Source organism: Rhopalosiphum padi, chromosome 3, assembly GCF_020882245.1.
Source record: "Rhopalosiphum padi isolate XX-2018 chromosome 3, ASM2088224v1, whole genome shotgun sequence".
Lineage (NCBI taxonomy): Eukaryota > Metazoa > Arthropoda > Insecta > Hemiptera > Aphididae > Rhopalosiphum > Rhopalosiphum padi.
Window position 1 is genome coordinate 25,065,230 of NC_083599.1, and position 25,082 is coordinate 25,090,311.

The window sequence follows — 25,082 nt, forward strand, 5'->3', positions numbered from 1 at the left end:
GTCTTAACATTTTAAAAGTAATTATTTTTGATATTTGTTAATTTCAAACGAAATATTAAATTGATGTATGGTATTTAAATTTTTATTTTTATATTATATATATAATTCTACTGTACGTGTGTATGTCACTGAACACCTCCAGCTGCACCGATTTGAATGAATTTTTTTTATGCGTTTAGGTGACGCCCTGGATGGTTTGGATTCATAAATCAGCCAGATAAAGTTAATTATTACCCCTAAATTGCTTAAGGAACCTCTGAACAAAATTTCAAGTTTTTATTTTTATTTTTAACGGTTAAATATCAAAAAAAAAAAAAAATAGACATATTTAAGTGCATATTTGACATATTTATCATTAAAGATTTTTGGTTGCTATAGAATACTATAAATAAAGTATCTAAATAAGGTACTGAATAAGTAATATATATATATATGAATATATTGGCGGAGATGATTTGAATTTTGAATCCTATTTTTAACTTAAACACATATATACATACGTTTATTCAACTAAAAATACCGTTAGGGAGAGGATTATTCAGCTGTTTTATCTCGCATATAGGTAAAAATTTCACTCGCCCAAACAAACTATAATTTTTTTGTACGGGCGACGAAGTGCACGGGGACAGCTAGTATTATATAAATACATACATAATTATTAAAATATAAAAAATTGGTTTGATGAAAAATGGTAACATTTAAAATCCATCATCAGAATCCTACTAATGCAATTTTATCAGGCATTCGGGTGATAACTGATTACCTACTGCTGTAGTGATCGCTATGTAAGACACTGTGACCGTTACCCCAATGTGACTGTTATAAAGTCCCGGTTTTTTTGTTAGCCTCCTCAATTTAAAACTCTATTTGCGCCTATGGTTACAGCTAATTGTAACTCTTAACTGGAACTATATTATAACCAAGTTAAAGCCTAAAGAAAATTAACTTTTAACTACCTATTTAAAGTCTATACTTTCGAATGAATAATGATTTAAACGAAAATGATGGAAATGTAATACTTATTATTTTTATCGTTGACTCCTAAAACCAAACACTTTTTATAAAATACAGGAGAAAACCGCACACATTTAAGAGATTAAAACCGCATAATCTTTAAAATTGTTGTATCCCCAAACTGCACTTATTATTTTGACCACAAAAAGGTCGATAGACAAATATTATTTTAAAATTCTATAATTTATTAATTATTATTTAAATAAATAAAAAATAAAATTAATGTAACAATAATAATCTAAATACAAAAAGTGTATTTAGGTAGTATTCAAATTTAAAGTTTGATTGGCTAAAATCATACTTTATAATGTGTAAAAATGTTAAAAATATTAAATAATGTACCTATTGACCTTTTGAGGGTCGAAATCAAAAGAGTGTGGTTTTCGAATGTAACCATTTTTATTATTATATTTATTTTGTTCATCCCTAATAGGTAATGAAAGAGTAAAAATATAAAACTGAATAGATAGGTAATTCTTACCGTTGCGATATTGGTCCAAATTGGCACTAGATTTTGCGTCCATGTATATTTTTTCTTGATACTTATAGTTAGGAATGTTTTTATAAAATCAAACAATTTCGACTTTTCTTTCCACTTACGTATTTTTATAGACTGACGTTCTGATAATGTTTAGTAACGCTACGACGGATAATGGATAATGAGTTATTAGTTCTACTAGAGTACTACTATAACAGCTGCCGTCGATTTTTATCGCAAAACATTAATTGGTATAATTAATTTATCGATTAAGTTAATTATTTTACGAATGATGTTCAATTTACTCATATAATTATTCTATTGACCATTGTAATTTATAATTCAAACACAACAATATTATAGACGCAACTAGGGTCAATTTTTTTTTGCGGGGGGGGGGCTAGAATTTCAAAGTTAAACAGACCCACAGGGGCTTTGCCCCGCATCCCCATAAGGCCATAACTAATAAACCGAATAACTACTAACAAAACAATACACATTTAAATTTACATAATACCTATTTAAATAAAATTAACACTAATTGTCTATCGGTTACAGAAAATTGTTGTGTCTAAAGTGTTTGTTATGTCTCTTTCTATATTTAATAAAAAGATAAATTAGAAAATCATTCTTGCTTCATTGTGGTTCTCTGCCACGTTTTCAATCGCCGCATTGATGAAAAGAAACGTTCACAGGTCGCTGAACTAAAAGGTATTGTAAAAGCAACCTATAGCAATTTATATAAATTTGAGTATGTCTTCAGTAACAACCGTTTTAATGTTATCAATATCGAAATTTTCTTTAATTTTAACAAGGCAATTAGCTACAAACATCTCTGATTTCAAAATACCTACTGATATATTTTGTTTATGAAATGTGCAATATTGATAATATCTGAAATAATAATAATTTTTGGGGGGGGCGCTAGGACTCCCAAGCCACTCCCTAATTGCGCCTATGAACAATATCCTACCAACTAAAATATGAACAGCGTATAGTAATTTGGTGATCTAAACTTTCTGTTTGAAATTTAGCAAATAATATTTTATTGTAAGCAAAGCACGAAGCAGTTCTGTGAATTCATCTCAGTGAAGGTGATTGTATTACGACCACTTAGCCACTTTGTTGTAAATGCTATGCAATGTCACAAGGATAATTTAAAGATAAAGAGTTTTTTGATGATGGTTAAATTCATTAAAATTTTTAATATTAAATTTGATATAGGTAATAAATGTATGCTCAATTAATTGTATAGGCAATAGATTATAAAAAAGCATTATGTAAAGATAACGTAAAATATATTTATATATTTACTGACAAATTGGTAATTTCTATATAAAAGGTGTTAGATGGCAAATATTTATACATATTAAAAGCACAAAGGCATTTATTGAAATTTTCGAGAGATAACGCGTAGCAGGTACTTTACTATTGTATTAATTTAGAATACTCATACATATCAGGCTATACCTAATATTAAATATTATTAAGTTGTACAAATGTAGTCAGCATGAATTATTTATTTTTTATTTTTTTTGGTACATTGAAAATTCTAGAAAGTTATTATAATAGCACAACAGTCCAAGATCCAACCAAACAGTTTCAAACAGAATCTAAAAAATTACTTATTAATGTTTAATGGTTTAATACTGGAAATTGTATACCGTTTGAAAATATTGATATTTTATATTAGGTAAATCAATAGCAACAACTTACATAGCTAAATAAATTCAATTATGAATTATATATTTGTTTAAACACATAATGAATGAAACACCATCCCCAAGACAGTGGTACAATAAATTTACCCAGTTTAAAAACCATTAAATTTAAAACATTTGATAGTTGTCATAATTTGTATTAAAATGATTTAAAAAAAAATGTTTTAGTTTTAAATCATTATATTTATATCATATGCAGTGCAAGTTTAATATTAAAAATAAATAACTAATTACTCACGGGGTGGTTTAATATTATTTTATTTAGTTAAATCACTAGTTCCCATCCTGGGGGGCGTATACACACTGCTGGGGAGGCGCAAGTAATTATTACGAAACTGTCAAACGAAAAGTGTTGTCAGCATTAACATTAATTATTAATTGCATTATGTATTTTATTATTTACTATTATTTATATTTTATAACTATTAATCATCAATAAAAAAGTAGTCATTCCGAATATTGTATAGTTTATTATTAAAGTACACAAAAAAGGTGAAAATTTTTTTTCAAATTTATAAAGGGGGCGAGATTTTTGAAAATGTACAAAGGGGGAGTAGAACAGAAGAGGTCGGGAACCACTGAGTTAAATTATTTAATGAACTGCTATGATAAAACAAAGGATATTCAAGAAAGTCTTTATATTTGTATTTATTCTCAGTCTTACTAGATATTATAATATCTAATTTGATAAACAAAAGTTATATGAAATAGGTATATTATATTATAAATTATATATTTGGACAATTATAATATGTAAGCAATGGAATTCAAGTCAATTATAGGTATATTTATATATTTATTTATAATGAGCCTTTTGTGAAACCGGTGTTTCCACCGCAAAATAACCATAAGGTTTTTGTCGATATTCAAAATAAATATTATTACTACTTATTGTGATATTGTAAAGAGAGGCAGAAGTAATTGCCTCCACACCTCCACTACATTCGTCAAAACAAATCGACTGGTCGCACGACACACACACACACACACTCGCGCATGCGCGCGCACAGCGGACGTACGAGCACATCGACGCCATTATTGCCTTTGTGAACTTTAATAAAACACGTTTTTTTTTTCGTCGTCACCGACGCCGTTTGATTGCGTTCGAGCCTGTATGGCAATATTATATTATTTTATAAACGATTATATTAAATCGGATACCTATGTTATATAGGTAGTGTATACGGTGACTTATTGACTAGTGAGTATTACTGTTCCGCATCTGTACGAACGACGTCGTCAATTGTGAAAAAATTATACATTTTTCGTATTGTGTTTCATGCGAACCGCACGTGTTTTAATATCACCCGAAAAGTCATATTTTTATTGATGCACTCGTTGTGGAAACGCTAAAATCGTTTCCATAATGGTATTATTTTACATCGATATATAATCACGTACGCCAATCGTCATGGTATTTTCAATGCTATATACGTATCTATATAATACATACACTCGTCCGCTGTATGCGCGACGCGAAAACCGTTCGCCGGAATTGTGACTGACAGTCAAAATGTTTGTTTGGCACAACGGCTTAATAGCCACTTGGCCAGTCTTTCAAAATACATAAATACTATCGTCGAAGGGCACAGCTCCAATAGCCGACGTTTTCAGTATATTATTTTTGTACAAAGACTGCTCTAACAGCCAACAAACATTAAACTATTTTGTTATTATTATTATCGGTGTCGATTTCAGACAGCAAAAATAATATATAGTATACTAGATTATTAAATATGAAAAATAAATAATAATAATATGAAGACGGAATATTCAATTTTTATCTTAGAATAGATAATTTTTATTGATGCTTGACATGCTATTTGATTCTTTGCTGAGTAATGTAATCAGGAAAGCTTACTTGAAGTTAAAAATTTATTAAAGAATAAATATACTTACAAAGTACATACATATTAAATATTATAATAATATATTAAATATATAGTATCAATGTATGACAAATACATCTACTCAAAATCATGGTTGAACACCCAAGTAGATTTGGTATGGTATAAATTAATATTTTCTGGTTTAAACTTAAATATGTATACATGAAAATGTTTTTCCGGAAGTTGTCGGGTGATTTGAAATTATGGAATCATTTTTTGGGTACTAAAACAACCCTTGCATAATTTCTATTATTTTTACCAAATTTAATTTTCTATATATTATAGCTCTGGAAGTAACGAAAAATATTGAAAAAGAATCATTCATTTTTTCAACTTCAAATGTGAAAAGTTCTGTTGCATGAATGCAACTATATTATGAGTACAACATTGGTGACCCATATGCTAGTCAGTGCCATAAAAACTGGGTGTGGAGAGTGCATACGGACCACAGGCCTCAAGTAGTCTAGTTAAGGCAATGATGCTAGTGTATACTTATCTACACTATTATAGGGTATTTAAAATTAGAGTAGACATTTTATCATATAGCCAAAGTAGATATTTAAACTATCCAATAAATTCATTGTCTTAGATTTATCTTCAACCTACACTATTATAAAGTACAAAACAATAATTAATATTTTAAGTTAAAATCTTTTTTATTCAGAAATATAAGAACAAAATAAATTCAAAAGTATTTTATAATATCAAACACTTGAATATAACATTTCTTTCTTTTACACATACTAAAACTGCTTTTTTCTATAAACATGGATAATTCATATTCCATAGAAAATTTCCTTTGTAGTTAAAATCTTAGAAATAAAATAAAATAAAATTTGTTGGTCAGTTTTATAGAATTTCTTAAAACAAGTACTGTTTTTGGTAAAATATAAATGTTTATTGCACTGTGGCTATCTCTTCCAGATACTTCACCACCAGACTCGAATTAACACTATCGTAGGCTCTAGACACAGTGCCTTTATTGCTATGTGTTAATGTGGTCCTGCAGTGTTCAGTATTTAAATGATTGAGAAACCATATGTTTGGGAGAGGTAGTATCGAATCTCATTGTTTAGCCTTTAATAACAAAAATATTTACAACATAAAACTCAAATCTTAACTTTTATAATTATAACTATCTGATAACAATTTTAACACATCTTGAAAACAATTCATTTTACTCAAAATATATTTAAAATTAAATTGCCAAAAACCATAAATAATAATATTATGAAGAATATTTCTTAAATATAACTTTGTAGTTTTCTTTTTTTTTTTATTGAACAAAACATAATATTTAAAATCTGTATTTACAAGTTATACAATAAGTAAATGTGATGATGATTGATTAGCAGGAGGGGGAAGTCGCCCAGTGACGGCACCCCGGTAACTTTATAGTTACAAAACTTTTTTGCGGTATTTTTTGTTAGCAAATGCTTCAATAACTTTTTCGGTATCGATTCCTTTGAGTAATTCGTGTTCAATTTCAAATATTGATAACATATCTTGCCCCGTTGCCAATCTTAACCCTCTTTAAAACTGTGCAAATGATCTTTCACCTACGCACGAAGTCCCAAAAATTGATAAATATATTCTGAAAATAATGTTTACATTTTGAAAACTGCATACGGGGTTTCATTCATCATACATCGTCGTATGCTCCTTACATTTTATCGGTTTATCCAATCTGATTTCAATAAGTAATTATTACGCTTACGTCTACAGATAGTATATTAACTCTTCAAATAACAAAATCTTAGCACATTTTATTTTCGTTGGCCTTAGGCACGCAGTGCCTATAGTGCCTGTCGACGCCGACAAATAATATTATATATTAATATCTTATATTATATCGTAAATGGTTAACCACCTTTTCATACACCGATCGGCACACACACACACGCACATTAATTTTTATTTTTATTATATTTTTGCGAATTATTGTATTATATAATAATATGTAGATAATTAGCACGGCCGCCGTAATTCGTCAGTCGCTTTTTCTATCGTACGCTTTCGCATCCCATTTCGAAATTAACTAAATAAAGCGAAGTGTGGAAACTGTACAACTGTTCCCAATAACAACCGAGACGCCATTGCGGTCTGCGGATGTATAAATTCTCCTCCCATCTTGAACATTGCCGTGCGCTCTTTGAGTACTTTGTTAATTCCGTGTTGGCAGAACGAATCACACAACGCTGCCAACTGATAGTATTCGTCATAGATAAAGTCTCGACCTGCCGGAAGGAAACTTCGCCATACCAAATGTAACCCGTCTTCGAGCGCTCCTTTTCCCAGCTTGCATCCACCGCAGATATGTCCCTTGATCATTCCAAAATTTTTTAAACCGAAGGCGAAGTCGTTGTACCTTCCATGTATGGCTTTCAGTCCACATCCACAGTTTGACTTTCCGCTGTCAATAACCTCCCTTACTATCTCTCACAACCGCCAATCGAAGCGCTTGGGCGTCCACCAAAGGCCCTTACCTTATCCTCTGAGATGGAGCTCTACCGCTGCGGTGCCCGCCCGAAGATGGTCGATGTTGAGCTTTGCACTTGCTGAATCTGTTCCAACCCTGAGGACACCTTCCGTCTCCGGTTTTGCTATCTTCACCTCCTTCTTCGTCCCTAACGAACCCGGCCGCTCTTCCTTCGTAACCGCTACCGCTGGGGTATCTGCAGCTACCACAGAAGGAGATGCTTCCCTCTCCATCGTCTCCGTTACCGCGCCAGGCGGCTGACTTTTCGACGCCTCTTTCCCTCCAGCGTTCTTCTTCTCTGGTTCTGCTACTCGACTCTTGTCATCCTTGAATAGGACATTTTTTCAGCTGCTCTAGAGAATGATAGAAGTGATCGATTTCGTGCCCATTTCTGTTGGCAGTAATGTGTCCCAATCCATTTTTGTGGCCCATATTTGTTGCAGGAATGTTTTGCCCCTAATGAGCACCGGTGCGAAATATAGTATTCTTCCAATGGGATATTCATTTTTCACGATAAAGTATCTGTATTTTTTTTTTTTTGATTAAATGCTATTAATCTAACCCTTTCAAGCACCCTGAACTAAAAAAATGTTATCAACATTTAAAATAAGATTGAAAACCACAAATGTCTGTAAATATCTCAAAAAGAAAGTATTTAAAAAAATATTTCATATGTTAGAAATGTTAGCATAAATATTTTATGAAAATGTCAAGTATTTACGGTTAGAAAATGAAAATGTCTCCGTCTCCAAGGTGGCTACACTCTAACTCAGTGTTTCCCAACCGGTTCCGTCAGCCGGTGCCAAGGGTTCCGTGAAAAATTTGGGAAAATATAAATAAATTAATAATATTTTTGATTTGAATTATGATTTACAAATTGCTCAACAATTAAATGGGAGTTCCACAAAACGTTCAAGCTCCTGCGAGTAAAAGAAGTTGGGAAACACTGCTCTAACTTATATGATCTATGACATTTAATACAGTGAACCACGGGATTGGTGCCACTAGTTATAATTATGATATTAAAACCCTGGCGGCTGGCGCCATAAATTCTTGAGGTTGAACATCAAACGAGTGTACCATTAGATTTGGTAAGAGTTTAACAAAATATATGGTTGGAAAAACTTTTATTACATCAAAATAATTTGTCCGTCTTCTGAACTGATGTGGTGGTGGTGTTGCTGCTGAAGTTACAGGTGCTGAAATTAATTGAAAATGTATTTAAATACTTTAACGAATGCATAGAAAAAATACATCAACGTCCACAGTAGTGATGTTAGCAGGTAATATCTCTAAGAAATGAAGTATATAATTACTTATTACATTCAATACATTCACAGTACCTCCCAATTTCACTTTCGGGAGTAATCACCAAGATATCAACATCGTCAGTGTATGTGAATTTCCAAGGGAAGAATTATTTTAAATTCCTGTCTTCTCGAATAATAGTGCTGTTGTACCAGGCTCTCAGATGAAAGGGTAAAATCGTTACTGATGTCGATGTTTTCTCTAGCTTTTGTTGGCTTTTATTGGCACGTTTAAACATTGTTATTTCAATAACAGAATAATTAAACGAAAAGCAGACGACACGGATTACTTGTTAATGTTTGTATCAATGTATATACGAAAGAAATTGATATTATAATTATGAAGATACCAATAACCAAGTCCCGTAAAATCAACGCTATTTGAATTCGAGGTTATATAGGTATATGAAATAAATATGTTTATTGATACCCCTTATAAAAAGTACATAGGCAACTAAATTTGATTTTATGGTTTAAGTTTAACCAAGAAAATTAAATCGATTTTATTTAAAATTTAATATTTGTAACAATCCCTGTTAATCCTTATTTTTTTTCGTTTTCCCCGAATATGAATTCAACCCGATCCAATTTTCTACAAGTAATCTCGCCTATTTTTATAAATCGAAACATTTTTACTGCCGTTAAAAATGTACACAGGCAAAAAAAGTAACACACATCATATAATCAATACATTCATCACTCCTCTCAAAATCTAAAAAATCAACTAGTTTTTCTTAAATACTGTTTACATACATTTTTCCGAAGTGTTGGTTAAACATTTTTAAATTAGTTAATCAATTAATAATATTTTAAAAGGAACGACACTTATTAATTCAAAAAACACTAACATTTTTAAAAGTTTTTACTCATTTGAACGAAAATAATTTTTAATTATTATTCAAATAATAAATTTGGAACATTTCAAAATCAAAAACAAATTTTGAATATTTAACTAATTAATTATATGTATTTAAAATTATGTTTCATCAAAAGTTCAATTTTTATGTGTTGAAGTACTTCAAAACATATTCTGCTTTGGTAAAAGTTATTAAAAATGCATGTTATCATTAAAAAAAATAAAATTAAAACATATACATTATACAGTCATCGGAGGTATTTGAATTTTCGTCTAGACGACGTTATTCAATGATAATTTATACGACTATAAATAAATAGTATATAGTAATATACATGTTGAAAATAATTTATTGGGGAGAGACGGTTAACGAAATCCATTATCGTGGAAGGCTGCGACAGTACGGCGGAACAAAAAACATAAACTGGTTTGTAGACTTTTGGGATTAATTTATCGGTATTTCGTGTACCTACTCGTAAGGTATGTAAGACGTAAACAAGTGGTTGGAGGTTTTTTTTTTTTTATAAAATGTATAGCTGTCGAGAGTACTGCGTGTGGTATGTAGGGACTGTGGCGTCGGTGGCGGCAGCAGCGGTGGTGGTAGTAACTGATCGTTAGCCCCTCCGACACAGGTATGTGACACGGCGCGCCGCACCGCAGGGAACGAGTTAGGCAACAGTAACCAGCGCAGCGCACTAGTAAACGGTCCTCCACAGTTTTGTACGGTTTACGCACAATTCATATCATACACATCGGCGGTAAATATTAAAAATATTAATTTTTAACGTGTTATTTTTAATTTTTTCGCTGTAATTTATTCCAGAGCAGACGGCAAGCGTTTACACCCGTTTAGCACGACACAAACAAGGCATATATTATTATCACCGACGCGCGAACACCAAGATCATAATCGAATGGCAGACGACGGGATCGGAGTGGTGTTGTTCGAGCACATCACGGTTGCCAAAACGATCGCCATGCTCGTCCTGGGCTTGGGGTCGTTCATATTGGGCATGTTGCCCATAAAACTGACTTCCAGGAAATGGTGGCGGCCGAACGCCGAAGCACCGCCGCAACCGGCGGCTGGCGGCCATTCGCACCCCGGTCACTCGGCCTCCGAGTCGTCGCCAATCGTGTCGCTGCTGTTGTGTTTCGGCGGTGGCGTGTTGCTGTTCACCACGTTTTTGCACCTGCAGCCCGAGGTCCGGGAGAGCGTCGTCCGACTGCAACGCGCGCACAGGCTGCCCGACGGCCACGGCACCGAAAACCTGGGCGACCTGATATTCTGCGTCGGGTTCTTCTTGGTGTTCATCATCGACCAGATAGTGCACGCCGTGCTGGACGGCTTGTACGGCGGCGCGGACGGCCAGGAGATGCTGCACCGGTCGATGAGCCTGAGGCGGCGCGACAACCCGGCGGCCGCGGCGGCACGCCCGAACGAGATCGGCGAGGAACAGTACCGGTCGCTGTCCTGGGAAATGACGCTGCCGGCCAGACAGCAGGGAAACGCGGCGCAGCAGCGACAGCAGCCGCGGCGCGGCGAGGTGTGCAACACGGTCAATCGTCGTCCGCCGAAAGCGAACGGACAGTCGTTTCGCGGCCTGTTCGCCGTGCTAGCCCTGTCGTTTCACGAGGTGTTCGAGGGCCTGGCCATCGGGTTGGAGGAGCGCGTCGACCACATGTGGTACCTGTTCTTCGCCGTGGCCACGCACAAGCTCATCATTGCTTTCTGCATCGGCTTGGAACTGGCCTGGCTGGAGACCAAGAAGGCCGTGCTCGTCGCGTACGTGGCCACGTTCGCCGTTGTCACGCCGGTGGGCATCGCCATCGGCATGATGCTCGTACGCTACGGTAACGGCGGTGCTGTGGACGGCGCGCCCGGATTAGTGGCTGTCGTCCTGCAGGGGCTGGCGGCCGGCACCCTGCTGTACGTCGTGTTCTTCGAGGTGCTCGCTAGATACAAGCAGTCGGGATTCTCGCACCTGTCGTCCATAATACTCGGATTCGCCGTCATGCTGATGCTGCAGATGATGAGTGAGTTCCCAGACCGTTTTGAGATACATTAAACACAAACTAATATAATGCAAATTTCACCGGTTTCATCGTTACAATAGATTGTATTATAATCGGTCCTTGAAATAACGGCAGTGAAAAAACACCAAGTTATAAGTCGCTTTTATAGATTTATGCTTGTGTATATAAAATATTTATTGTTATAAGGATTCATGGTTTTTCACCAATTAATCAACAACAAAAAAAATTCGTTGACAAAATTAATACATAATACATTATAAATTATAACAATAAGTAATAGAATCATTATTTATTAATTTAGTTAAAAATGTTAAGTTATGAGTTAATATAGTTAAAAACTGTTTATCTATTTAATTTGAAGAAAATTATATTATTAATTTTTGTTTAATTATCAAATATTCCATCCATAAAAACAATATATAGCCTACTGAAGTCAATAATTTTAAATTTGTATAACACGAAACATTAATTACCTATATTTTAATATTTAATATTCGGTATACTTTAATAATAGATTTTGAATTTAGTGGACGGATTTTCGTTTGTTTGCATACATATTTTTACTAATTTTATTCTATGAATATTGTTTACTGTTATTTGTTTGGTACACTAAACTTATTTATTTATGAAATTTTGAAAAAGATTTCTTTCCTGTTTTGTAGTTACGTTTTTTGCGCTTTCCTTTGCATTAATTACTAAAAAATTTTCGATTTATGGTATTTTAATTTATTGCATTGTGATTGTATTTATTTTCCATGTTTAATATTTAATCAACGAAATTTGATATTATTAATTCTTTTCTTTGCATAATTTTTCACTCCAACGTACTATAATTTCAATACTATTAATTCTAATAAATCGAACAAATTTCAGTTTGTCATCAGATAAGATAAATATTTCAAAGTAAAACGTGAGTGTAATAGATAATCTAATTAGAAAAAAAATAAATATTTTTTGTACATTATTCCCCAAATATATTTAATAATTGGGGTTAAAACTAATACTTTGTGATAAAAAAAAAAAAACAGGTAAAGATTGGTTGTCAGTAAAAATTGGGAATACACCGTGTTTTTAGTACTATCTGTTAAATAGCATCAGCATGTTTGGAATTCTCAGACATACTGTCATTTATACATTATAATACCATTAACACAAATGTCTTTTAAATGTTTTTTAATGTCTAGACAATAATCAAATATGTAGAATGTGAATGATACAAAAACTATAACAAATATAGGTATTACTGTTGTAAATATACAACATAAAACTTCAATATATTGTAAACTATTGTTAAATAGGTACCTACCTAAATATTTTTGATCTTTAAATTATATTTCCAAGTCATAATATTTCTGAAGGAAAAAATGCAAATAATATATTTATAAATAAATAATTTCGATTGAACGTTATAATTTAAGACCTAACATTTTTTAACATTACTTTGGTATCTTTTCAATTGCTAATCTACCACCAACTTAGCAGCTAAAACAAAACACCTATCATTAACTTAATTGTGTAATTCTATAACTTTTTACATGATATATTATAATATTTGTTATATTTATTTAGTAGTATATAAAAGATCTTGATAAACTTAATATGTTTAACCAACCTACTGTTCTTAAATAAATGGCCTACAGCTGGCCAGGGGGCACATCATATTGAAAGGGGCCCAATATGCAAAATATTGAAAGCAAAAACCTACCGGCTACCATCTGGAAAAAATACAGTTCCTATATATCTTATATTATATAATTTATATAGTTATATTTGTTTAATTATATGATGTGTTTAAAAATGATAAAACAATGACAATATAATATTAGGTATGTACCGTACCTACCTCTACAGTCTATAGTATAGACATTAGACTATACTCTATGTATTAGTTTTATAAGTATCTAATACTTGAAAATAAATAAAGCATGCTTCGTTTAACAATAAACAATATGCCAAAAAATACCAAGTATGATTTTATAGTAAAAAATTTGAGGAACTGAACTAGGAAGTTTTTATATTTGACTAGTGTCTTACGTCAAGCTTAACGTATTACATTTTTTTTGGCAATTACAAGTATTTTATAGAGTATAAAAAAATATAGAAGTATGCATTATTACTTACACAATAAATTTACTTATACTATTTTTTTTTTAATTCCCTTTTATAAACTTTCTCAACATTATCAAAATAAAAAAAAACAGTATAATATACCTAGTTAATAAATTATTTATGAAATACTTTTTAGTACATAAAAATAACAAATAAACATATATGTTTATAATTTCTTCATAGTTCAACTGTTCGGATAGTTCTTTGTCCATACAAATTGATGTACCTGAAGTAATGATATTTTCATCTACTAAATGGCAGAAAATCAGAAGTTCTTCGAATAAATCACAACCATTTAAATCTTGTTTCATTATTAGTTAAATTTATTTGTAGGTCTTGACAACATTTTAAAATTTCTGTATCAGGAACAACACGAAGCTTTTCAATATTATACAGAAATCCAAATATATTATTATAGTTTGTTATTTGATCAAATCGTTTAGTTATAGCACCAGTAGCACTATCAACTAATACCAAAAAGTAAGAAATTTTAAAATTTTCTTCTGGATTTTGTATTACTTCATTGGCTCTTTCTTATTCAAACATTCATTTTTTCTTTCGTAGTTGAGTTTTTTTAAAAACAGGTTCTACCTCTAAAATTTTTGCTAAATTGTTTGCTTCTATTTTGGCTTTTTCAAATCCATTATTTCTATACTCAGTTAAAAAAACTTGAAGCGTTTTGAGTAACTTAGCAAATGTTTCCAAATTAGTTTGTAGGATTTGAAGTGAATAATAGAGGTATATCATATAGCGTAATAGCTAGGTACTTTTACCATTTTTTAGAATTATCCTGAATAAAGTACCTATCAGAAATATGATTTATCTGTACATAATGTCTTGCTGATGGCTAATATAATAGAATGTATAATATATTTAAATTAGTCATTTTTTTAATTATTTTATATAATTCTATCTTATATTTTTTCAGCCCATCACAGTCATAGTCACGTGTTAGATGACAACCATCATCAATATTTGGATCTCGATCATGAATCTCATGAGCATACATCTCATACACATGGACACGAACATGGTCATTAAAACTTTTAAATGATTTAAACTTAATACTTTACTAATCCCATAGATTATTTAATTTTTATATATTATTTTATTTATAAACTGTTTATTATTATTATTATTACTATAAATACTATACAATACATTTTTTAATCTAATAAATATACGCTTATAATATAAACATCATAAACAATTCATTTTTTTTTATAATTAAAATAAGAATTTTTGTTATGTTTTTTTTAACCATTTGTTTAAGAGTATTGATAAACATAGATTCATGTATTTATACAATATTGATAGAATTCTCTGATTAACAAAATATTTATCACTATTAAGCTTACAAACAGATATGTCTAACTAACAAAATTTGTCAATTCATAATCATCTTGAAAATTAACACACATTATATAATTTTTATTAAACTTACATTATTAACTTTTAATGATTTAATATTGTCACGGGTAACATTATTTGATTAATATAATCAAATATTTGTTAAACAAATCATGAGAAATTTTGTTGTTTGGATTGTTAATTTTATTATTTCGATGAAATAATATTTTTTACTGATAAAATAGTTTGTTTCAATCCAACAAAATAGGTACATCATTTTAATAAAATGTTCTAATAATTTTGACTGGAATTATTATTGTTGCATAAAAAAAAAAAAAAAATAAGCAAATTTCAAATATATTTTGGTGTAGTATTATTAGGATTCATGTAATAACAAATAAATCAAGTAAGTTATACCTTTAAAATTCAATTATAGCTATATAATATAATTAAATTATGTAGTTAGACACCCTACTAAATTACTAAATAACATACATTAGTATTTTTACAACAAAAAGTTTAGATGACTTAGTTAGGGAAACTTTAATTAATAAAAATAATAATTTTTATTTTTTCAATCTTTCATGGGTATACAACAAAAATGACTACCACTTTCTGACTAATTCCACATATTAATTAAAACCATATAGTAGATAGTATGCCAGAGGTACCATTGAAGTAAGATTGAATAGGTTTAAATGCCTATTATATTTATAACTTGTATAATATAACATATTTTATACTCTACCCCACCCTCAAATAATTTTCTGGCCAAGGCTTTGATTCTGTAAATCATTATTAGCAAATTAAACAATATTTGTTTTTCTTTTATCATCCATATTGACTTGTAATAGTTGTAATAAATAATGAGTGGAGTATATGTAACCACTTGTTTAGCATCTGAAAATACACGTTGTGATTATTATAAAAAAAAAATAAGAGATAACTTTGTAAGGATTTGTTATAGATATTGTAAATCAATAATTATTATGATACTATACTATTTCAGTACTATTAAATTAATACTTACAGTACAGTACCCATTAATTTTGTTACTACCTCCTTTAACTTATAACAACCGTTTACTAAAGCAAGGGATGGAAAGTCAAACTCTCCATATTCAGAAATATCTTCATTTTTGATCACGTAAACCAGTTCACTACAACTATCTGCATATTTGACTAATTCCCGATGTATTTCTAATTCTTTGCTATTGGTTTCATCTTCATTGTTAGATTCGTCACTTGATGATTCAATCGTCGTACTTGATATCTTGCTTAAAATTGCCTCCGAATTTCCACCTCCATGTCGCTTGGTAACTGATGAATCAATGCTACTCTTCTGATCCTTCGCCGAAGCGGCTTTCCCACCTTGACTACTGGATGGAGACGAGATAGAAGCTCTCGACCTGGTAGGCGTCGAGAATTTGCCGCTATCCCTTTCCTCACGACGTCTTCTTCTTTCATCAAATCTTTGATCAATCTCCTCTCGTGTCATAGCAACAGCAAAACTTGGCAGTGATACTTCTCCTACTATATTGTCACTTTCTGATCCTATTAACCTCGTTCCAGAGTACAAAGTTGCGTCAACACCATCAAACAGACTCAATCTAACCATCACTTCTTTAACCATTTCAAAATTTAACCCTCTTGATCTACGCATCGGAATGACTTTAATGCTATTATTGGTCAGTCGCAAAATGATCTCCTTTTCTATAATACATACTGTTATCGCATCAAAACTTTTTATTATCATGTCTATGTCGTTCCGTTCTTCGATTCTCTTACTCACATTAAAGTTAATTTCTTCAATCTTATCATTTATAAGCTTCAAAGCATACACTCCTTTAAATAAGGATTCTACACAGCTATCGCTGACGTAAAAGATGTTTACTGATATCTTGGAATTCATACTGCAAATTATGTTGTATTTATATTTAATTTTGTTACCACCTGGAGTTGTCCTAAAGTTTTTGAAGTATAAAAAACATTTCTATTACATTTATAAAAGCAGTAAATTTGATTTCCAATATCTGAGGAATTAGTTTTAACAACATATGATTGAGTAGAAACTTGAACTGCATGTTTCCAATTTTCAAATTCATTAAAATTCTCAAATAATTGTCTTAGTGGAAGCTGGTATAATTTTTATTATGTTTCTTTAGATGAACATCGTTTTTGGCTATTATTGGGGAATAAGATATGAGAGGAAGAATCGATGATATTTTTGCCACTTCGTGATTTCTGTAAAGATGGTTTCCGTAGATTTGTAACTTATCAATTTTGATAAGGGTGGTAATCGGAATACTGCATATTCTATTGCCTATTCATATTCGGAAAGGAGTTTTAATAAAAATAATTATTTTCAGTTATAATTGAATAATCAAGATAGATAAATAGTGTATCTACGTAATATCAAAAATAGTTTTTTAGTCTACACCAGTAGTTTTCTCAACATTTTTATGCTCACGACACATTTCTTATAACCATACGTTTTGACGGAATACTAGAAATAAAGTAATAACAATTTACGATCACGTATAGACCATCCCCGTCCGGCTCTTCCTGCAGTGTATGATGATGCTCCTACCGACACAATAGCCGTGTTTACCAGCAAAGGCTGTGGACTTTTCTCACGTGGCCACTTTCCCGTAGTGTTGCTATTTGTTGCTGATATTCAATATTCTATAAATAAGTGAAAATTAATACCAGATAACCTTTTTTTATAATATATAAAAAAATTGGATAATTGTCGGCCAATTTGGATCGAACTAACGAGCAAAATCCATAATAATTTTCAGGTATTTCGGACTTCAGGAATACTCAAATCGAGTCCCAATGACAAAATCTGGTCAATTTGTGTTTTAAAAGTACGAAAAAATTGACATTTGCATCACTGTTTAACCAAAAAATAATATTTTTAGTTAATGCAAATTTTTGAATTACTTGTCCCGGTTTTATGGTTGCCCAAAACCCGTTATCAATCAGTCTATTTAAATAAATATAAAAGATAACATTTAGTAACAGGTAGAATTTAAGTATGGAAATTATAAATAGATAATAATATGTTAAATTAAATTACCCGGCCTTTAAATCCAAGGCCAATAATTTATAAAGACTATAATGTTAAAAAATGATAAATAAATAATAAAAATATATTGAGTATACATTAAAATTTTAAGAATTATTTATAAACCATTATTTTAATACAAATACTTTATACAATGTACATTTTGTAGTATTAAATTCCGTGTGTAAAATACAGCGAGGTAGTGTATCGTCATAAGGGAAGTTATCTATACGAGGCCACGTTAGGTCTTCCATGTTGATGACATTGGTGTAAGGCATAAACTCACTTATAATTGTATTTTTCTGCAAACCCTTGATGTAAATTGTGTTGTATTTGATTGGAGGATAGGTAGGTCTACTTGATGACGGATTGTTTAGCGTGGATGATTTTGTTGTAAAATTCTTAGCAATCACGGAGAATGATGGACAACCGCAGGAGTTTGCAGTTTGCACATGTTGGTGCTGTGCGAGCCAGCACATTTGACGCAACGAGGATAGTACACAATCGTAACGTGTTTATGTATTAATATCATTGTATTTTAATTCAGAATGTAATAATTTTGATGGTTTTTCACATATATCGTATTGAGTTTTTCTCTTTAAATTATTATATTTTAATATCTGCCTATTTACTATTTTTTTTTCAGAATCACAATTGTGTCAAATTTTGATTACATAGCCTGATATATAGATCACCCAAGTAACTAGCTGCCAGTCACTAATCATTGTTCTAAACCGTCGACAATAAGTCGCATTTAATTCCGTAACGCCCATTTGATTTGCTAAGTATTGTCTGTCTGCATCACTCAAAAACGAATTCATTTGAAATGTTTTTTCCACGATACGAACTTGTTCTTCATTGAATGTGAATATTTTTCTTCTTTACTTCTTAATCTCTAAATGAGATTATATAAAATATTTAAGTTGTTGTTTTTGGATTCGTACAAGTATACTGAAATACATTTGTAGCTGGTAACAAACTACAGTTTCAGTCAAATAGTTACTTTTATTATTAACTATAATTACATACATTTTTATTTATATATTTTTTAAAATGATAAATGTTTAAAATTAACAATGATTTACGAAAAAATGTAAATTACAAAATATATAACTTTAGCATTATAATCCTAATGAGAGTTTTGATAACCTAGCAAAACTCACATTCAAAATTGTTCATACCGGAGAAAAGCCATATAAATGTCTTGTTTTTAACAAATATTACTGTGGTCTGTAATGACAAACATTTGATTAATTCTTGGATATATATTTATAATTAACATTTCATTGAAATAAATATATAGGTTTAATTTATTTATGTTTTAAAGCTGATATATAACTCGCCCAAGTATCTAGCTGTGAGTCACTGATTGTTCTCATACGACGATTTTGAAACCAATACGTCACGTTTTTGTGCGTAACGCTCAGCTGATTTGCTAGGTATCGCCTGTCCGCCTCACACAAAAACGAATTCATTTGAAATGCTTTTTCCAATATACAGACTTGTTCTTCATTGAATGAGAATCTTTTTCTTCTTTACTACTTGATTTCTAAATGAGAGTATACCATAATATACATTTAAAAAAAAAAAAAAAACGTAAAGTTTCAAATGTTTTAAATTTAACTTAAAAAGAGTCAAAATGTAATTAATAATCATCATAAAAATATTTCCTTTAAATGGGATTTACGTGAGAATCATTTAACTAACCTTAATTATTTTTTTCGTTTGATTTGAAAAAATCAGGAAAAGTTATATGTAGTACCTAAACTACTATAATTGCAGATACATGAATCTTTTATTCAAAATTGCAGTAAAAATTGTAAGGAGTTATACATTTCGAAACTAATATAACTCAGTTAAAAGTATTTTCAAATTTTAATACGAGTATAATAATATATTGATATGAACTTACTCAACAGTTCTTTGGAACACCAAGCATTCTGGTAATACGGTATCAGATGCTGTTGCTGTTGTAATTTCCAGTACCTGTACATCATTCTATTCCAAGTATTCACTTGCTCCTGCAATTGTAACCGTTGAAGGTCCTGCCAAATGCTCTCCGATCGCAAAGGGCTCTCAGCATAGTGGTTAGCATATCGTCCATAACATCAGCAGACAAGACATTGTTGACGGGATGCGCTGTTGAAGTAGATGGTTCAACGTAAGTGGTTGTTACTACTGTTGTGTAATCTAAAAAAAATTACAACATACATTTTATAAATAATTTGGTATCCTTACCCAACGTCTATAAAACGTTACATTTAAGACCTATAACTGCATTTACGCTAAAAATAAATATACCTTATCGACCAAAATTGATGTTACTATATAAAAGTATTTTTATAAAAAAACCACACAGTGTATGTTAGACTGGTTTTCTATTCTTTCAATTTTTTTTTATTAAGTTTAAGTTTGAAGTATCTGCCAAACATGTACACATACACATGTTTTATTACATTTTTAAAAATATAAATGTTAGTGTAATTAATACTTATAATATAACTACTATATACTATATATAGTAAACGAAACAGGAAATCGTAAACGATATTGAATTGTCCATTGAATTAATAGTGTTTAATTCAAACATTTGTTGCCAAAACATGTTGAAAAAATCTCCTTTCTGCTGGGTGGGAGGGTTGGCAAAAACCTGGACAGTCAGTGTTTTTATTGATCTGCGATTGGTGTGGAACATTGTGTTCAATTTTTAGAGACTTTAAGTATATAGCAAAATTTTTTACAGCACTGTTGTCAAATATTTTAATGGAGTCTTTAATAAGTTTGGCAGTCTTTTTTTCCGCAAATTTCTTCGTATTGAAATTTAATGTAACATACTCTCCTGCTGCCTTTATTATATCCACTCTTTTGTTTGCAATAATGCTTTCCTGGATATTTTCATCTGTCATGTATTTTATAATTTTATCAACATGACCACATCTAGTTAGGACCTGTATATAATATATTATTAATATATTATTTGTATATATTTTAAGATATCAAAGGGGGGGGGGGGTATTTTAGTACATAATGTGTGCATTATTCGGTTATTTGGTTAATAAATCTGTTATCAGTTATTTCAAAACGACATGGGAAATGTGCATTGTACGTTGTATATATCCGGTCCTTTGGAGGGGGGTTAAAAAACCAATACTTCCGAAGAAATTATTTTTTTTATTTTTTTAAATATCATATTCATTTATACTTATATTTGTTTGATGTAAAAAAAAACTGCTTCAAATTACGTAAAATTAAGTACAGATTATTTATTGATATAATATGGAAGAATGTTGCTTATACTTTTTAGTTAATTGCTGTTAATTTGAATACACCTACTGTGGGGCAAAACCTTATAAGTATAATACATAAGTATTAAGTTTAATATTTATTTTATTTTCATTATTTTGTTACTTACATGAATATTTAAACATGTTTGGTTTAAATGTTATTTAAAAAGTTTGTATGTAAGGTAAAGAAACTACCCTACAAAATTGTGTTCATAATAAAGTGAAAAATAGTTGTTAAATGAGTTATTATTTTTTTATTCTAATATAAAAATGCAAAATACTTTACTCAAGATTTTTTTTTGGAGATGGGATATGTTTCGCAAAGCGTGTCTATTATATTTCTACTATTTTAGATCATAAAACCATCCATACAGTTTTGCCCCAAGACTAATACGGTTTTACCCCACCTATGGGGCAAAATCGTATTTTTGGGTACTTTCAAAATTTGGATTTTTTTTTTAGTTTTAGTTAAGATTTTTTGAAAATGCTTCAATATTATTGAAGCTAACAATATTTGTGATATATTTACGCAATCCAGTTTCAAAGTTTTCAAATGTTGTAAGTTTTACAGTGCCTAGAAGTTAGTAGTACGGTTTTTCCCTGCCTTCCCCTACTGGTGTACAATAATACATTTAGCCACTCCTACATATCTAAGTACCCCGTATATTTGTTGGAAGCTGTGATTATGTAGGAGCTGAAAAAGTAATATAAATATCAACAATTGGTACATAAATAGTATAATATTATGCTTATTAATGACACGTATATTATAAAAAAAATTAGTAGTAAAATTGTATAAAATATAAAATTATTTAAATGTTATAAAAAAATTATAAGGATGACAACCCATCTTCAAAAAAATCAAATGTGGACCTAAAACAAAAAAAAAACATAAAACACATTATGACATTTGGAAATAGTTGGTAGATACTTTTATAGATATTTATTTATTTATATATTTATATATACTTTCCGTAAAATTGTTTGACGTTAATGCATTTGTCCATATTTTTGTGAATTTTATTAATTGTTAAAGGTGTAATTTGCATTGTGGAATTACAATTGTAATTGGGGGACTTACTTTTTTTTTTTTTTTTTTTTTTTTTTTCCGTTTGAACCGACAGCAGAGGAGGATCTGTGTGAACACTACTACTCCTCTGCTGCCATCGTTTATTAATATTTAATAAAAACATTAATACATGCACATTCTTAACATATAACTAATTATGGTTGCTTCACCTTAAAAATAACATTAATACAATAGGTACAATACAATGTAATACAATGCGATACAATAATAAAGTCAGTCAGTTGGAGCGGCTGCCACTGGATTCGCTCTTCGTTCGGCCTCAGCTACCCTTTCATCACGCTCCTTGCAGCTTAAAATGTTGTCAACCATGTCATAAAAGGACTGAGTGGCACGTTGGGAGGCAGCCCGTAGCCGGTCGTTCTCGCTGAACGGGACATCAGAGGGGCCGCACAGCAAATCCTGAACGTCTCCCGGAGTTATATTTCGGTTACCAACAAACATCTTCACTGGCAGCCGAAGCGGATCCCAGTAAGCACAATCAAATATCGTGTGTTCCACAGTGTCCTCAGGGTGTTGGCAGTACAGACAAGCCGCATCAGGAGCGCGCTTCATCCTGTGTAGGTAATACCTGAAACACCCGTGTCCAGTAAGAGCCTGTGTTACATGAAACGTGAGGTCTTTGGGGCATCTTTTCGTCCATCTCATCAGGTCCGGAAGAATCGTGCGCGTCCAGGCGCCTCCAACGCCCCGACTCCATCTGTTCGACCAGGCAGCAAGCAAGATGTCTCGCTCTGCTCTCCGGATTTCATCCTTAGAATCAGCTCTGTCCGGGTCGTCAAGTTTACTTCGGACTCTTTTGCGTTCCAAAGCAAGAAGATCACCCGGAGGAGTTCCCGCCAGAAATAAGGCTGCCTCAGCCGAGACTGTGCGGTAGGCCCTCGTGACTCTGAGAGCCGCAATCCATTGGGGGACTTACTTAATGAATAATGAGTTAAAAATTTTACAAGGTCTCACGATAGGAACCTAATTGTTCTTTAAAATGTTCTAGGAATAATGATGGGTCCGATATATTAAGTTGTGATTTCAAGATGTTCCTGGTTGCTGTATTCATTATTGATATATTGTGTTTTTGAATTAATGGTTTTTGATTAGAAGATGGTAAAGCAGATTGAAATTTTAGATGATTATTAAAAAGTGCTGTTTGTAAATTAAGATGGTTAGCAAAAAATAGTATCGTTTCTGGTTTCAATTTGAGAATATAATTTAAAAGATGGGAGTATTTAATTGCTTTAATAATAAATTCATTTTCATAATCTATAAAATATGAATAACCATGTTTTTCATATGATTTACATCTAAATAATATTTTCTTTTCGTACAATGAAATAATATGTTTTTTAAAATCTATTTTCATGTTTGATATATTAAATGTCAAATGCATTATATTGGCAATTAAAATAAAAGTATTATATAGATGTGTAATCTGAAATAAAAAACGAAGCTTAATTTATATGTTTTCTTTTTTTTTATGAGCACTGATTACCGTTGAAAATTGTATATGTTGGGTGTGGTCATTCTGCATTTTGACCGTGGCAATAATAAAAATGTCAATTAAATTAAATTCGTCTGCATCCAACGCATTATTAGTTATATAATTATAAGTTTTATTGTCAATTTTTATTTGTACAATGTTTTGGTTTGTTTGTTCTCTGTAAAATAAACAAACCAAAAACATATTGTACCAAAAATATAAAATTAAAAAAATGTTATGGCAAAAAAAAAATACTTAGGGTAATAAATAAATATCGAAATATAAATTGTCTTTAAGATTTTTTAAACTTGTTACCATTTCAAAAATTTTTGTGTTTAATATTTTAAAATAAATATCCTCACAATTGTCAATATGAGTTTGTATATCATTTGAGTATAAATAAATAAAACATTTGTATATTATATTCATTATGCAACACCTAATAAATGTATTAATTATATTTTTTAGAAAAAATCCAATTTCAGGATTCTGATTTCTGAAAATATTATACACCAATTAAAAACAATAATGTATATCAATGTATTTTATGTGTGTAATATTTACTTATAATTATATGATGTGAAGTCGTCGAACTTCGACATTTTAATTAAGTGGGTATGGATAACAGCATTTTTATTATTAATAAAAATAATATTGTCGTTGATATTTTGTACTAATGTCCATAATGCATCAGTAATAATATTATATTTCAAAATCGATATCAACTTTAATAATTCTTCACCTTTAATAATTATATCTGATGAATTATAATAATAATAATTGTTTTCAGGAGTCGTGTCCAGTGTCGCAGAACTGTAAGAAGTATTAAATAAAAATTATTTAAATTATATAACATATTTCAATGTTTAATTTGTTATACCAGTACTTACTTAAAATGATCTAGGAGTACAATACTTTTAAATGTTTTACA

General features: G+C 30.8%; 2 protein-coding genes across 3 annotated transcripts; one reads left to right on the plus strand and one right to left on the minus strand.

Annotated features, from left to right (window-relative positions):
• Window positions 1-9,917: 9,917 nt before the first annotated feature.
• Window positions 9,918-15,064, plus strand: LOC132924641 (zinc transporter ZIP2-like). 2 transcript variants are annotated; one of them, XM_060989062.1, is made up of 3 exons: window positions 9,918-10,502; window positions 10,568-11,778; window positions 14,816-15,064. In XM_060989062.1, the coding sequence occupies exons 2-3, from the start codon at window positions 10,659-10,661 to the stop codon at window positions 14,926-14,928; spliced, it is 1,233 nt and encodes a 410-aa protein (XP_060845045.1). In that variant the 5' UTR covers window positions 9,918-10,502; window positions 10,568-10,658; the 3' UTR covers window positions 14,929-15,064. The 2 variants fall into 2 exon arrangements, with proteins under 2 accessions (XP_060845045.1, XP_060845046.1); XM_060989063.1 differs by having other exon boundaries at window positions 10,573-11,778.
• A 1,199-nt stretch (window positions 15,065-16,263) lies between these two features.
• On the minus strand, window positions 16,264-17,148 carry LOC132924940 (uncharacterized). Its single transcript, XM_060989376.1, has one exon. It carries the CDS (start codon window positions 17,146-17,148, stop codon window positions 16,264-16,266), a length of 885 nt encoding a protein of 294 aa, XP_060845359.1.
• Between the last annotated feature and the right edge of the window lie 7,934 nt (window positions 17,149-25,082).